The sequence below is a fragment of the Mirounga leonina genome, unplaced genomic scaffold (assembly GCF_011800145.1).
Source record: "Mirounga leonina isolate KUSES-001 unplaced genomic scaffold, KU_Mleo_1.0 Mir_151, whole genome shotgun sequence".
Classification (NCBI taxonomy): Eukaryota; Metazoa; Chordata; class Mammalia; order Carnivora; family Phocidae; genus Mirounga; species Mirounga leonina.
The window spans coordinates 15914724-15930577 of NW_023270377.1; the positions used below are offsets into that span (position 1 = coordinate 15914724).

The following is a 15854-nucleotide window of genomic DNA, read 5'->3' on the forward strand; positions in this document are numbered from 1 at the left end:
GGCAAACAGTAACAACGTTCAGTGACTGAAATGGCACATCAGTGATGTACTTAGGGAATAACTTATGGCTTGAATGTTCACAGGGTGGCAAGATTCCTATCCGGTGGACCGCGCCAGAAGCAATTGCCTATCGTAAATTCACATCAGCGAGTGATGTATGGAGCTATGGAATTGTTATGTGGGAAGTGATGTCGTATGGAGAGAGACCCTACTGGGATATGTCCAATCAAGATGTGAGTCTTTATGTTCTAAAATATATGTCTTTGCATTGAGATTCAGGAAGGATCACATCAGCGTATGATGGAGTGAGGGCTGAGCTTGAAATGATAACACGAAATGCAAGATTCTCAACACAAATGCATGTAGTAATCTAGTTAAACCTTATGGTCATGGATTTCAATGCCTGAAATTACATAGCTTAAATGGGATAGTATGGAAGACAGATTCAATAGATTTATAGATAGATGCATAGGTGGATAGATGAGTGATAAGGAACGGTATTTTACTTGATTAATGCTCAAATCCATACCGAAACAAAATTCAACTTTGAATCTTAATAAAATACAAGGGTATATGAAAAATACAAATTTCACATGTGAAAAAACTGACACCAAAAGTTTATTGGGAGAAAACTAGTGAATATTTTAAAGCTGGCATAGTTGTAATTAGAGCTTGCCCCTTGAGGACTCTAAAATAAAGCTTCACTAAATGACCCTTTGTAAATTATGCACATCCCTTTAAATGTACCATCTGGACTACTTCGTAAGGGAGTATCCACAATGCCTGCAATTTCAGAAGAGCATTCAATAATGACACTAATAAGATTCCAGAGTAATAGAATTTAATTACAAACATCTCCAGTGCAAAAGGGGAAAAAAACAAAAACAAAAATCTTAGACCAGGGAGTCCTCCCAGAACACTTGCTAGTTACTTATACGTGTGAAGTAAAATATTAGCAGAGAGTGTTTACAAAGGCATGGTATTTAATTCATCAATGATAAAAATTATAGTTTGGAAAAAATCTTCTTTTACAAAATTCTCTCTGAGGTGGAATGCCCCCTGCCCATCTGCCTTGTCCTGGACCAACAGGAAGTTGCAAAGTCTTGACAATTAAACGAAGAACCAGGTGCATTCAAGAAATAGGATGCTGGTTGCCTTATCAATAAAAGACTGTTCAGAGCTCTAGAGAAGCTAATGCACTCTGTGTCTAGTGGGGCAAAAAAGAATTCTCTAGCCAGATTAAGAGGAATGATAGTGTCGACATTGTGTTATCTGCATGTTACAAAGAAAGGTTCATAGCAGATAGGAAGAAAGCCAGCAGCTAGCATAACTGATAGGTAATTGCAGGCTGGGAAAAAAAAACAACAACTATAGAGGTGAGTGGTATGTAATCTATTGTTTGGGTGTGATTGTGTCACAGACACCTTCCAGGTCCTACCTTGTAGCAACATTTGGTTTCAGATTAGAGGCTTTCAGAGGGACAAAAACAACCTACCCGAGCAAGTAGTGCATACGTTTGCTCATTTAATGATTTGATACTTAAACCTTATTTAGTTGAGAGTCATGACCAAATGCTCATAAAAGCAGAGGATCTAAAGATGATGTCCATTTTCCTACCCTAAATATTTTCAGGCCTGCAGTTTTGACAGTTCTGTATTCTATGAAAACAGTTTTTATTGTTTTAAACTTTCAGTTGTCTGGCTGCATCCATGAAGAACATCTGAAGCCATTTCTCTCCCCCAAATAATATTGATCAGTCATTCACATGTATTTGTCTCTGTTGGGTTCTTTGTAGAACAGGGATCAATAGGAAATGAAACCGGGGAATTACTTTCATCAGAATTCATTTGGCATATGGTGAATAGAATCAAAATAGCTATTGAAAATATGGCAGACTTACCAAGTTTTTTGTTTGTTTTGCTCTTCAGCCCCCTCACCCCCAAAACATTCAGCAGCAATCTGAGAAAATATGCTTTGTTAACCCACAAGCCATCTTCCAAGCTGGCAGTGGAGAGTGAGCTAATGAAAGAGTACTAAGCAGTCTGAGGGTTCATAACAAATTGTGTTACCCTGGCTTTAGCCCAATATTGCTCTCATTCTCATCAATTCAATGTAAAATGTTTTCATCAAGTCTAGAGTCAACACCATGCACCTGGAAAGATAAAAGAAAGTCAGAAGATCAAACTGACTTAATGTAATTGCTAGAAGTAAATAGAATAATGTTTAGTAAGATAGCATATAGACGTCTACACTAGAAGGAGTGGTAAATAGTACTAATATAACAGGATGTTGGCAAAGATACATGGGAGAAAAAGGATCAGAGGGCTTAACAAGTCACAGGATGGTGGTTAAATTGTGTGCTGGGTAAAAAGACAATAGTCATATTGATACATAGAAACTGGATCCAACCCAATGAACTGTTTTCTGTTGAAGACCAATTGTTGGGCAGTAAATAAACCCCCTGGCAGGGTGAACCCAATGAGGTCATTGAGATGGGTACAGCTCTGGTTGTTTCACTGATAGTTACCATTTTGGTAGAGAAAAAAAAAAAAAAAAAGCAAAACTGATTTAAAACAAAACTTGTAAAAAATCTCCAAACAAACAAAAGCACATCCAGAATTTCATAGGAGCCCCATAAATACTGCTGATGAGTAGCCAAGAAGTTATGAAATAATTCCCCTCCTTAAATTTGGCATGAGTCATACGATATTACATTACTGGGATTCACGCCCTGAAGAAGGGGGGCTTAGCAAGATGCCAATAAGAAAAAATACCATAATACCTGTGAAGACAGATTAGAAAAATTAGAATGAGAAGAAAGACTGTTGAATGGTCTGCTTATGTCTTATTAAGCAGGGAGAACTCTGGGCAATAAGACAATTACCATCTACCATTATAACTTCTTTCCTTAATTGTGTAAGGATCCCCTTCAAAATGTGAATGCCCTAAAAAAAATTTGTTTGTTTAATTTTCTTTGCTAACACTTTTTTTCAAATCTACTTACTAACACTTTTTTTTTTTTTTTTTAAGATTTTATTTATTTGACACAGAGAGAGAGACAGTGAGAGAGAGAACACAAGCAGGGGGAGTGGGAGAGGGAGAAGCAGGCTTCCCGCCGAGCAGGGAGCCTGATGCGGGGCTCGATCCCAGGACCCTGGGATCATGATCTGAGCCGAAGGCAGTCGCTTAACCATATGAGCCACCCAGGCGCCCCACTATTAATGCTTCTTAAGGAAGGTCTTTAACACTAGGTTAGAGTCTCTTCTGCTAAGAGGGTTTAACTGCTGCTGGATAGGAGAAGGGGGAGGGTCATTGCCATGTGATCTCCTAGGGCCAGGCCACCACCAGGTTGTCGATCTGATTATGTTCTAACCACTTGGGAACATTGATTAATCTTCCCTTTAGAATTTCAGATTGGCAATTGCCTGCCATCTGAAAATACCGTGTATCAGCAGCTAGCTTCCCTGCCCTGTTGCCAGCAATACTCAGCTCCAGCAGTGGCTTCTGTGACAACATTGGTGCTGTTCTCATGCTCAAGCTTGCTGGCACCTGAATGTACCGGGAACTTGCCTGTCAGGAGGGTAGATCTCTAACAACAGCTTCCCTGGCAGCTTATATATCATTCTGTTGTCTTTGGTAGGTGATTAAAGCCATTGAGGAAGGCTATCGGCTACCCCCTCCCATGGACTGCCCCATTGCACTCCATCAGCTGATGCTAGACTGCTGGCAGAAGGAGCGGAGTGACAGGCCGAAATTCGGGCAGATTGTCAACATGTTGGACAAACTCATCCGCAATCCCAACAGCTTGAAGAGGACGGGGACCGAGAGCTCCAGGTCGGCCATGCTTGCTTAATAGTGATGTATGAAAGGATACATTAGAGGTGGCAGGCGAGTGCTGGCTCCCTGGAATTCCTGCCTATTTGTCAGAGGCCACTGCACAGCTCTCTGCAACTGGGGTGGCTTCTTTCTCAGTTAATGGAGTATGTATGATGGTTTTGCTCACCATGTTGAGGAGCCTAACACCTGTCAGGCCTCGAACAGTCATAAGAAAAACAAATTTAAGAAAACAGAACCAAAATAACAACAAAAACAAACCAACAACAAAGAAAGAGCAATGGTGCTTATTTGATGATGCTAGACCTGAACATTTAGGAAGAGAGATGACATGGACTTTGGGAAGACATGACGGTCACTAGAAGCTATATTTGGGGAAGGGAAAGGAACACTGGGTTAGTAAAAAATAAGAAGGAGTCGAGGACAGCTCTTCATGCACTGTAGTGTTAAGTTGACTTATAAAGTATTATAGGTGCTTATAGGCTTTACAGCAAGAAATTCATTTGGTTTTAGTTCTTAAAGTTTCTCTTTTTTGAGTCTTTCACGAGTAGAAGGAAACAGGGCCCAAATAGAAAGTGATCAGGTTACAAAGCATGCGGATGAATGTTTTGAGAGGGGTTTTAAAAAATGAATAGAATTGAACCACCTGTGAAAGAGGTAGTTATTTCATTGGAAAGAGCAAAAGGAAGAAGCATGTATCATTTCAGAAAGGAGGTAAGGATATTGCAAGTCCTGTAATTCAATAGGAACTTTTCTACTTGGAGACTGGGCCTCACTAGTGTAAGTTTCAGTATCCCTACATACCTGTTCCATCCAAAAGGGAATAGACCACCATTGCTATTAAATGATTTAAGAAGATCAGCATAAGATGACCAGCTGCTTCAGGCCTGCAAGAAGTGAGGCATTGACTCACCTCCAAATCTGTACTTCTCCAAGGTTCTCATTCATCACATGACCCTGAGTTACAAATAGGAGAACGTTTTTCCCACGATATCCAAGACCTTCTAGTCTTTGTCAGTGCTATGAGCATCTCCTCCAGTCTTCTGAAGACTTAGCCTAATGATTGTCATATATACTGATTATTATAAAGCATGAAGAAAAGAATCTGGATCAGAAAGCAGATACCCTCTATTCTTTTAGGCTTTCAGATCCCTTAGCACCAGCCACAATCCAAGAGCTTCATGATCAAGCTCTTCAAGAAATAACACTGGGCTGAATTCACATTTTATTTCTGCCACTTGATAGCCAAGTGACTTAAAAAAAAAAAAAAAATCTCCTGGCATTTCTGGGCTATTTTTTGTTCTTCAGTTCTCTGAGAGGTGTAACAGGCCTCTTCTATTCCAAGGTGAACATCCTTCAGCTTTTGGATCTCCAGCTCCAGATCCCAAGAATTCTGTCTGAGCGTCCTAGGGCCCGTTCATTGGTACTTGGTGCTTCTCCTGCTGGTAGAAACTCTTCAGTTACTCATATTGCATAATGTGTGCTTTGTACCATTTATGCAGAACAAATTGAGAACAAATTGAGTTATTGGATATACTCTTCTCAATTCTAAATTTTTCTCACTGATGGTACTTCAGTAGTTTCGGTGCTTATTACTGCTTGCTGATAATGGGTTGTAGTATAACATTGTATGTGATTCAGCACAAAATTGGGCAAATGTCATGGTGTTCCACAAAGAGCACAGAGATTTCCAGAACAAGCTTCAGAGTGACCCTTAGAGTTAATTGATATTGAGTGAGGATATTTTCATCCTCAGGTCATTTTGACCTTGTCAGGTACCTCGAGCCTACATGTGGCCCTATTAATGCTCTTGGCTTAAAGTTAGAAATGCAAACTATTGGTCTTTGTCTAATGATAGATATTACTTATAAACATTAATACTAATCTCTAAAATCCTCTGTGGTGATACTTGTTATTGGGGGAAGAATTAAATCCTGATTATTCTTGCTATAAAAATTTACAGAATTTTACTCAGAAAATGAATTGAAATAATGTACATAAAAGGTCACAAAGGCAAGCTACTATTTGGACACAAAACTGATAAAACATGTCTTTGGTAAAATAGTTATGTAAGAAAGAAGTAATGCAAATTAAAGTAACAGGTAAAACTTATAAAACAAACAGTGGAATTGAATCAATTCTGCTATGTAGAAAATTAATCAAGGCATTACACTGACTTAATTTTGTTTTCATAGGAAAATAATTTTTTTGGCTAAAAATTCAGTAATGATAATATTGTGATTTAGTGTTTATATTCAAGCAACACAGTCTCAGGATGAAAATTAGGTCGGAATGTTAAGATCAACTGCATTCTATAATTTCTAGGGAAATGGGAGTTCAAGAAAATTTAACTAAACAAGTAGTTGTGTCGCTCTACAGGAGATTAAAGTAAAGGCAGTATAAAATACCCTGTGAAGGTCTACCCAATAACTATTAAGTAGTTTGATGTTGAAGATGACTATAATTCCCCTAATAAAGGCTTCCATAAATAGATGTTTTATCGTATATCAATATCATGCCTTCAACTGTTGTCACTCTTGACGATGACCTAACATAAAACACCTGGCCTGAGAAATGAGTAAACTAATAAATAACTTAATAAAAAGTGCTTAGAATTCGTTGGAATGATTATCTAAGAGGGAATACGAGAAGCACATTCCACAGTCCAAGCGGTGATCAAAGTGGCCATTCTTCCTTCCCGTCTTGGCACATGTGCTGGTCAGGCATGGGCTGATTAAAGAGGGCATTAACTCCCTGCTGTCCCAAGTTTGTTTGAATGCACGGAGCCTGCTTGCAAACCTGGCTGGGAGCATGCTGGACTTGAACTCTTGCTGTTTTCTCTGCTTCATCGAATCTGGCAAGTTGGAAGCTCACAATTTTCCTTACTCATACTTCACTAGGGTTTCCATAGATGCTGTCCTGAATATGTAATACTCCGTACCAGCAGGGACTGCACTCTTCCTGCAAAGGCTGAGCCAGGTTCAGCCACAAGGTTTCCCGCAATCTTTGCCCCAGGCGAGGGTATTGAAAGACCTGTACGATCGTTAATGTACGAAGAGGTCCACATAAAACAAATGCAGGAAGTGGAATTATGAACAGATAAAGTGATGGATACACGCTTTTAGCAACTTTGTGAAATTAGGGGCAAAAAAACCTCCTGATGCCATTTGACGATAGGTAGTCCCTCTAAAAAGCCTGTCCTTGGCATTTCAGTGCCTATCTTAGGCAATCTGACTTCTGAGTCTTGCCATCTAGCTGATAATACTTGTCTGTCTCCAATTCCTCGTTCCCTTACCAGACCTAACACTGCCTTGTTGGACCCAAGCTCCCCTGAATTCTCCGCCGTGGTATCGGTGGGCGATTGGCTCCAGGCCATTAAAATGGACCGGTATAAGGATAACTTCACGGCTGCTGGTTATACCACCCTAGAGGCTGTAGTGCACATGAACCAGGAGTAAGTACTCAGCGATGTAACACCAAAGGGTAAATCTAGATTTAATAGTATTTTTTTTTTTGTTTGCTTTGAGCTGCATTATCATCCTCCTCATTTAAAAAAAAAACAAAAACAAAAAAAAACCCCAAAAAACCAAACTGGAATGCCTTTCATTTTGATTGAGTATAATTTTCCAGAGCCTCAAAAGCACCTACATTGTTGTGTTAAATTGCTTAATTAAACATTTTAATGCACCTGCCTTGTTGTGCTGTATGAACCGTGGCTGTTTTCAAATGTGCGTCTGCATGAAGCCCGGAAACGAGATTCTGCGCCCTCGTAACTTTTTCTCTCCGTCCTTTTTTCTCCCCCTACCTACAGTGACCTGGCAAGAATTGGTATCACAGCTGTCACACAACAGAATAAGATTTTGAGCAGCGTCCAGGCGATGAGAACCCAAATGCAACAGATCCACGGCAGAATGGTTCCTGTCTGAGCCAGTACTGACTAAACTCGAAACTCTTGAAATTAGTTTACCTCATCCATGCACTTTAATTGAAGAACTGCACTTTTTTTACTTCGTCTTCGCCCTCTGAAATTAAGGAAAAAAAAAAAAATCGAATACCTGCAGTGTTGCTTGGTGTACAGATCGCCTAAACTGGGGGGCTTCGCAGAAATGACCGCCGTCGTTTGAAATTAGACCTGGAACAAATTGTTTCTCAGAAGTGCTCCATCCATCACCAGTTTGTAAAATACATGTACGTATATAAATAGAACACCGCCTCCGAGTTTTGATGCCTCACTTGCTGCCAGACGTTGAGCTTCTCTGAGGCATCCTTGATCCTCTCTCCATTGGGAATTACAACTGCAGTATTTTGTTTGTGGCGTGAACGACCGTCATCCTGCTTTCACTGGAATGGATACCGCGCCCAGGAACATTCTGGAAGGACTCAGTTGTAGCTTTTAAGGCTTGGTCCATACCATGGGAAACAACCTAGGTGAAAACCCCGTGGCTCATCAGTGTTGCTCCTTCAGTGCTCAGGCCACCTGGTGGCTTACGGTGGTGACATAAGGGGCTGGAAAGAGAAGGAAAGTAGATTTCAAATAATAATAATAATAATTAATAATAATAAAACCCAAGCACCTCCCCCTCACTGGACAAACAAGGTCTGTTTCTTTGGGCCTGAGGCTGTGCCATATGAAGTCGTGTTTTGGGACTCTACAAACTTATTGTAACTACCTTATGGATAGCGGACCGTGACAATCTTGAATAGGGAACTTTCACACTTCCCTCCTTTAAAGAAGCAAACCCAAGCCCACAAGGTAAGGCAAACCCCACCCCCCAAAAAACAAAAACAAAAACAAAACCAGCAATGAATCTTTCTCCAGTGTAAACTTTTTTCTTAACTTGATCTAATTTGAAACACTGAGCAATAAATATTCTTCCATGTCTGTCATTTAGTTTGGGGTTCTTTCAAGATTTCAGTCCTCTCTTAACAATGGGAGAAGAGACCAGTGTGGAAACCGGTATGGCTTCCCAGCTGTTCTACCAGGAAAAAGTGAGTTAGGAACTATATGAAGTCAGGTTTGGGAACGTGGCACCTAGAGCCTCGCTGGCTTTGCTTTCTCTCACACACAGTTCCTCTTGCCTTTTGGTGCCCTCCATTCGTGCCACAAATATTTACTGAGTATCTGTTGGGAACCAGGTAATCACCTCTAACCTTGGGTCATGCCTTACTCTTTGGAGACTTTGCTACAGTTGAGAAGTACTGGAAGATCTGTCCATTATTCTCACTTTCTGTCCTGCTCCAGTAACCCCTGCACCAAACAGGGTCAGCCGGGGAGGATTTACCTAGAAGTCAATAGTGAGGCTTAGAATTCACCTTGACATCCTCATTATCAAAATGTGACCTGCTGGAAAACATGCTTCTCATCCGTCAAGACCACTAGACCTAGATGCTTCTATTTTAATCCCAGAATTTTCTTCTTGAAACGTGAATTAAATGGCTTTGTTTATTCCTAGAAACAGCCTAACGTTTTTGCCTGGACAAATTTTAACTTCTTAAACTCTTTCATTTTCACCACTTTTTTTTTTTTTTTTTAAGATTTTATTTATTTATTCATGAGAGACAGAGAGAGAGAGAGAGAGAGGCAGAGGGAGAAGCAGGCTCCCAAGGAGCAGGGAGCCCGATGCGGGACTCGATCCCAGGACCCTGGGATCATGACCTGAGCCGAAGGCAGACGCTTAACCATCTGAGCCACCCAGGCGCCCCCATTTTCACCACTTTTAAACACGAGCTTGGCTGATTTTAATGACCTTCCCCCTCACCCCCTTGGTTTTATGCTGAAAGCTATTTCTCATAGAGCAAGGCATGTTCAAATTGAGGCTGTCAAATCATGACAGTTTAGTAAAAACCTTTTGGCAACATTGCTTGTAAAAGCTTTTCTGTTCAGAAGGAATGTGAAATTTGTTTTTTTTTAAACTACTCCAGCCATTTTTGTTTTATCACCACTTTTGCTGAACCCTAAGAGTTCTAGATATTCATGTTCAAAGCTGACAAATATAGGTGGTTTTTTGCTTGCTGTAAAAAAAAAAAATTATATATATATTTTTTTCCTCTGGAAGGGTATGGAGTATTTTGTTTTCAATCTCCACGGACCAATTCAAATAAGGTAACGTGATGGCATTATCTTGGAAGTCAAAAGAATGTTTCCTTGCATACATTGAATAACTAGAAGTTTTGCTTTCAAGACAACAATGTAAGATGAGGTATTTTTCTACACACTGAACATACTCAAAGCAGAACATTTCAAAAGAGAGAGTGTGTCAGTTGTAAGATATCCAATTGTAAGATACCCAGGTTAATGCTGGGCACTATACTGTGGTCATGGTGTTATTTCTCAGGGCATGTTTTCTGTATGTGCAGGATAATCAGGCGAGGCTTAAAATCTTACTACATTTAAAAGGTTGCCTTCTGGATCTTAATTTTAATACACTGTAGAGTCCAGGCCAATGGGAAGGCCAAAAGAGGGCTTTCTAAGTGCCTAAAATAATATCCAGTAATAGCCAAAGTGAAAGTCTACTGCTTCTGTGACGTTACACATTTTCGAAGAGAAAGAGGAGGACAATAGGAATGTTCCATTGTTTCCCAGGACATGGAGGCAGGCTCTGGCATCTAAGACAGCTATGGATTCTAAAGCCAACTGAGATGTTGACACTGGGAATTTCACTCCGTGTTTCTTTATAACTCAGTCCCTCCACCTGTAAATTAGAGATAATGATACTTTAATAATAACACCTTTCCTAACACATGGTATTGTTGTAAGTGTATATGAAATGCTCTTATGTAGAATGCACTGAACTTCACAGAAGGAAGGTGTACTCTTCCTCCAGTGTTTTCCAAGTGTTACTCATCCATCTTTCACTTGCGAACCCAAATGTTGTATTGCAACATGCCAGAGTGGGGTGAAGTGAAGTTCAGTGGTAGGAGCCATGCAGATGAAGCTGCTTCACCTTGAGTGGATTTGTGAGGGTTTGATTTAAACATGTATGTATCTCTACAAAAGGTGGCAGACCTATCCAATACTCCTTTATCATTTAGCCTTGAAACTCATGACATTGTTATTTTATAATGGAAAAGGGTGAAATGCACAAGCGAGACCCCATTGTAATGAAAAGAACTGGATGGTAAGACACTTTGATGTCTTCACAATGGATTCAAAGGAACCATGTTTTGTTTATTTAGTCACAACAAAAGTCACATCTTTCCCTCATGAGGCCACATAGACCACAGGCTTTGGTCTTTGTTCAAGCAGTTCCCCACAAATAAGGAGTTGTCTGAATTCAAAAGAGCAAAGGTTTCTTTTTCTCTGCTCTATAGAGTATTCTGGCATCAACTAGATATAATCCTTCACATTCCCACACTTCTCACTTCAAACGTCCAACCCGTTCAATGTACACTGAGTCCCCAAATAGCCTACTTCCTATTGTGAACTATTGAAGAGTGTTGGTGAACTGACGGGACAGACGTATTTTGGGGACTCCTTTTTCTCCTCTAAGAATGGAATTTCTAGCAGCAAAACAAAATCACCTTCAAAAAGTGGGCATATCCATATGGTGTTGGTTGTACTCCATCAGTCTTGAGGTCTTACTCATGTTCTCCTTGTCCTGCATGTAAATTCATGCCTGCCTAGTGCAAGCCCTGCACATTTGATAGACTTACTAATCTGCAGAGAAGACAAAGCTGGAAAAGTAGATCCGGGTCCTTTCATTTTCTTCATAATTGTCAAAATGAATGATGTTGACAAATGGCTTCTTGAAGGGCTTGGTAGTTATAACCTCACCCACACTTAGAATTTTAAATTGCTTAAGAAGTCATCTCTATCTGAATATTTTATAAGAAAACTATTCCTCTCTCTAAATAAAGTATTTCCTACAAGACTAAATAATGGTTATTTACCTCAAAGAAACTAAATTTGATTTATAGCTCATACACAATAAACACATATGTACAAAACAAATAAATAATTGGTTTAATAAAATAAGCAAAATTGTCTGTGAAGATAGATTCTGGTCTTAATCCTTTGCTCTCCACCTGAGGTCATCCACTGCCAATCATAGCCATTGTGGTGGGAGATATGGTGTCCAAAGCAATCTTGGTGGTCAGTTGTCACAAAGGAAAGAAGAGAAATTGGTTATTTTCGTTCGTGTTGATTATTGAGAGGACAATGAGGAGCCACAATGATTCCATTGCGTCGTGCTGATCTTGTTCTGTTCTAGACTGATTGGACAGTTGAGATTGATCAGTTCTTGGTAGGCTCAAGCCCCCCAAACCTTTCTTGCTGGCACGCCAGACGTCACCCTGTGCCATAGCCCCAACGCTCCCTCTCTGTGCCTGTTACATGCAGCGTGTATGAATCCTTTACTAGATACTCTCCTTCATTAGAAGTTACTTTTTTTTTTTTTTAAAGATTTTATTTATTTATTTGACAGAGAGAGACACAGCGAGAGAGGGAACACAAGCAGGGGGAGTGGGAGAGGGAGAAGCAGGCTCCCCGCTGAGCCAGGAGCCTGATGTGGGGCTCGATCCCAGGACCCTGGGATCATGACCTGAGCTGAAGGCAGACGCTTAACGTCTGAGCCACCCGGGCGCCCCTAGAAGTTACTTTTTAGGAAAAAACATTCAGGGCTTTTTATCTCTTGGTTTGCATTTTTTCAGTCATAGCGTTGAATATTGGCGGATTGTGGTGTTTCCAGATTTGTTCCCAAGATACATAATTTCCCTTTCTGGAAAGGCTGAGTGCTAGTAGCTGGGGCTTTTCCGGTAGTGCAAGTTGCCTTTCACATCCTTTTACCTACTCTAAGCCTTTCTGCTCTTGCACAGTTCTTCCAAGTCAGAATTTTCGTTTCCACGGAGAGCCTGTTCACACAGTGGTTAAGGCATGGCTGTAGACTCAGACTGTGTGGGTTCTAATCCCAGCTTTGCTCTTTCACAATGTAGGACGTGACCCTGAGCAGGTAGCTCAGCTTTGCTATGATTCGATGACCTCATCCGTATGATAGGGGTAGGACTGGTACCTTCCTCGAGTTGTTATAATTAAGCTATTAATAGACATTTTTTCTTGTTGCTACTCTAGTTGTCATTTTTCCGAGGAGGAAAGCAAGAACTCAACGCTCTCCCTCCTGAACTACTCCTTTCTGAGCCATACCAAGTTCTACGTGCTTCTCTTCTTTCTTGCAATATTGGCTGACAACTGGCTGGCACTGTTGGCTGCTGTTTTGTCTAAACTCTTGTTCTTTTCTCTACAGGGAGTAGACTCTGCTATCTTGGCCTCACAGCCCTTCCTGTTGATTACAAAGCCCAGAGAAGAAAACAGAACACACCCTCCTTAGTCCCTTCGAAACGCGTTTCTTCTGCTTCTGCTATGCCAGTTCTGGAGCAAAGACACTGATGAAACACCACCCATACCCGAGAAGAATACCTGGATGACGTCCGAATCTCCTTTCCCAGTGAAAGAAACCGCAACCGTGCAAGGTTCAGCACAGGGTCTCCCGTTGCATTGAGGAATGTCCTGTCTCGCAGCACCAGCTCCGCAGAGCCCTTGTTCCTAAACTCCTTGTGGTTTTATTTATATGTTTTTCCATATCTCGCTCCTGTACGTCGCTGCTGCCTTGGTGTGGCAGCGAGTGACCCAAGGCTGACAGGTTGTACCATGGACACCAGGTTAGGTGCCACCACACAAAACAAAGCCAGTTCCCATGAGCTGCCTATGATATGCATTGCTGAAGTAACATTTTACCCAGGGTGTGCCATTGCCGTGATATAAATATATTTTTTTTCCTAGACTGACTATGAGCTGACTATCTCTTTTGATGTGTGTACATAGGTGTGAGTGTGTGCGTCCGCGGGTGTATGTGCGTGTGAGTGTAGAACCTCATGCTTAGAACTGCCTGTGAATGTTGTGGAATGAGACACCCGGAGAGTTCTGGTTTCTCGCCAGTTCGGAGATGAAGAGCCACATGAGGTGGTGGGCCTGGAAGACCGCGCCCGTCCCCTTAGAAAGACAGCCCGGAAATGTTCAATGTCCTGTATCTAGAAGTGTGTTTTGTAACTGCCACACTAACCTTAATATGTAAGTCTACAGCTTTGGATGGAGGCAACGTCACCTCAGCGGTGGGGTAATTTGAGAGTATAAATCTATTCAGGTGACAACCCATCATCTAAATCACTAATTCCGATTGAACTACTCATCTGAGTCGCCGGTTTCTTGATGGAGAGAGAGAGAGAGAAGGGGATGGAATTTGTCTGGTAACCCCAAATGGAACAGAAGCAGCCTTTGTTTTCCTGCATAAATGGACTCGTTGAATGCGAACAAAATATATGCAATTCATATACTTCCGGAGATGAACGTAGACGCGTGTGTCAGCTTTGAGATGATGTGTCCTGGATTAATACTTTGTCTCTCAATGTCACAGAAAAATACATGCCAGTGACTCTTGAGGTTAGCATAGTCGGGATTAAATGTCCTCAAGTGATTTCAGGTTCCCCATTTACAGGAAGAGTTCTACAGTTATCAATATGCAGCTAACTCCGATGGCCCTTAGCCTTCTAGGATCTGAGGTCCGGTGTGTGAAGATTCAGTTCTGATAGGATACGTATACCAAACTCCAGCCAACATACTGCCATTTTTCATAATCTGAGTGGCTGCCTTGCTTATTCTAAACTATGGTTGCAGAAACTGTGGCCATTTGCATAAGCTATACCATCAAATCAGGGAAAAAATGGGAAAAAAAAAAAAAAAGATTCTGAACCCTATGTTGTTGAATAAGTAGAGAAAATCATCAATAAATATTTATTACATTCTGACAGGGTGTGTGGCATTGTATTCTCATAGCTATGCCAGAGTGACAAAGTTAATTCACCCCTTTTTGGGGACTTTAATATATTTTTAAAGGGATGTGCCTATGCATTGATGCCTGAAAAATATGTATAAAGAAATGAGGTTGAATCTCTGAGCTGGTCATCTTTCCCCAGAGGTCAGGGCAGGAGGCCAACTTCAGGGACTGTATCTAGCCCCATTAGCGAGTGCTGGCCTAGTGAGTTCAGATGCTCGATCTTGCTCAGATCTTCCTTTAGGCAGCATTAAGCTGTTCCCCTGCACCAAATCAAGTAGCTTCACCATGTGTCTGCCGGCCCCAAATTATTTTTAACAGTCATGGATGAAATTTTCTGGTGTGCTGAAAAAGTTATTTTCAAGACAGGTTGTACTCACTACACTGCTGGTGTGTGTGTTTTGAGAACTCTTGTATTCAATCTGTGAAGGATATGTGTATTAATCCATACACGCTTATAGCCTCAATATTTGTCTGAAGACCCTCAAATTCTGACCAATAAAGGAAAGTTCTAGAAGCAATATTTTCACTTATTTAGCATTCTCCAAATAACATCAAGCATTGATACACACTGAAGAGTGCATTTATTTTTTGTATCACTCCAAGTATGTTGGAATATGCAAGGACTGTGGTTAAAATTAGAATGTATAAGGCATATTATAATTTAGTTCATACCGAAAAGGAAATTAACAGAACATTGCTTGGTTCCTACATGTTCCGAAAATTGAGCGATCTCTTTGAGTTAGACATAGATTTTCTATTTTGTTTTATTTTGTCAAGGTATTTTTCTTCCCTTCATGAACTTTAGGTACACATAACTTATGTCATTTATTTATGGTCTTTTATACCTAGTTTGTAAAATTGTAAAATAGCAAACTAAATGCAAAGAGTTTGCATTTGAAAATAATAAAGTAGTTGCCGTATACAGACCTGGAATCCAGTTGTCTCTTTTAAATAATTTTTCTGTATGCCTGCTGTTCCTAAATCAATTAATTCTTGATTGTCATTTGGTTAGAACATAAAAATCTTCAGTTCTAATTGAGTGTGCTTAGTGAGAGGATAAAAAGCATTGACTTCTAAACAGCCCTTGCCCTTAAGAACAATACATTAGCAAATCAGACTTAGGTTTTATGAGATCCTGTAAGTATCCCAGTGTAATTAAGACTATGATCTTTGGTTGGAATGTAGGGCCCCCCA

The 15854-nt window shown here is 40.5% G+C and overlaps 1 protein-coding gene across 5 annotated transcripts in view; it reads left to right on the plus strand.

Moving 5' to 3' along the window:
- Positions 1-15593, plus strand: part of EPHA4 (EPH receptor A4) — a 143734-nt gene extending 128141 nt beyond the window's left edge. For 3 of the 5 annotated variants that reach the window (XM_035007034.1, XM_035007031.1, XM_035007035.1), the window contains exons 14-18: positions 84-233; positions 3641-3834; positions 7133-7288; positions 7646-8587; positions 13074-14994. In XM_035007034.1, the coding sequence (XP_034862925.1) occupies positions 84-233; positions 3641-3834; positions 7133-7288; positions 7646-7760 (615 nt within the window). In that variant the 3' untranslated portion in view covers positions 7761-8587; positions 13074-14994. Of the gene's footprint in view, positions 1-83; positions 234-3640; positions 3835-7132; positions 7318-7645; positions 8588-13073 lie in introns of all 5 variants that reach the window. The other 2 variants (XM_035007032.1, XM_035007033.1) reach the window with 2 other exon arrangements.
- Positions 15594-15854: the final 261 nt, after the last annotated feature.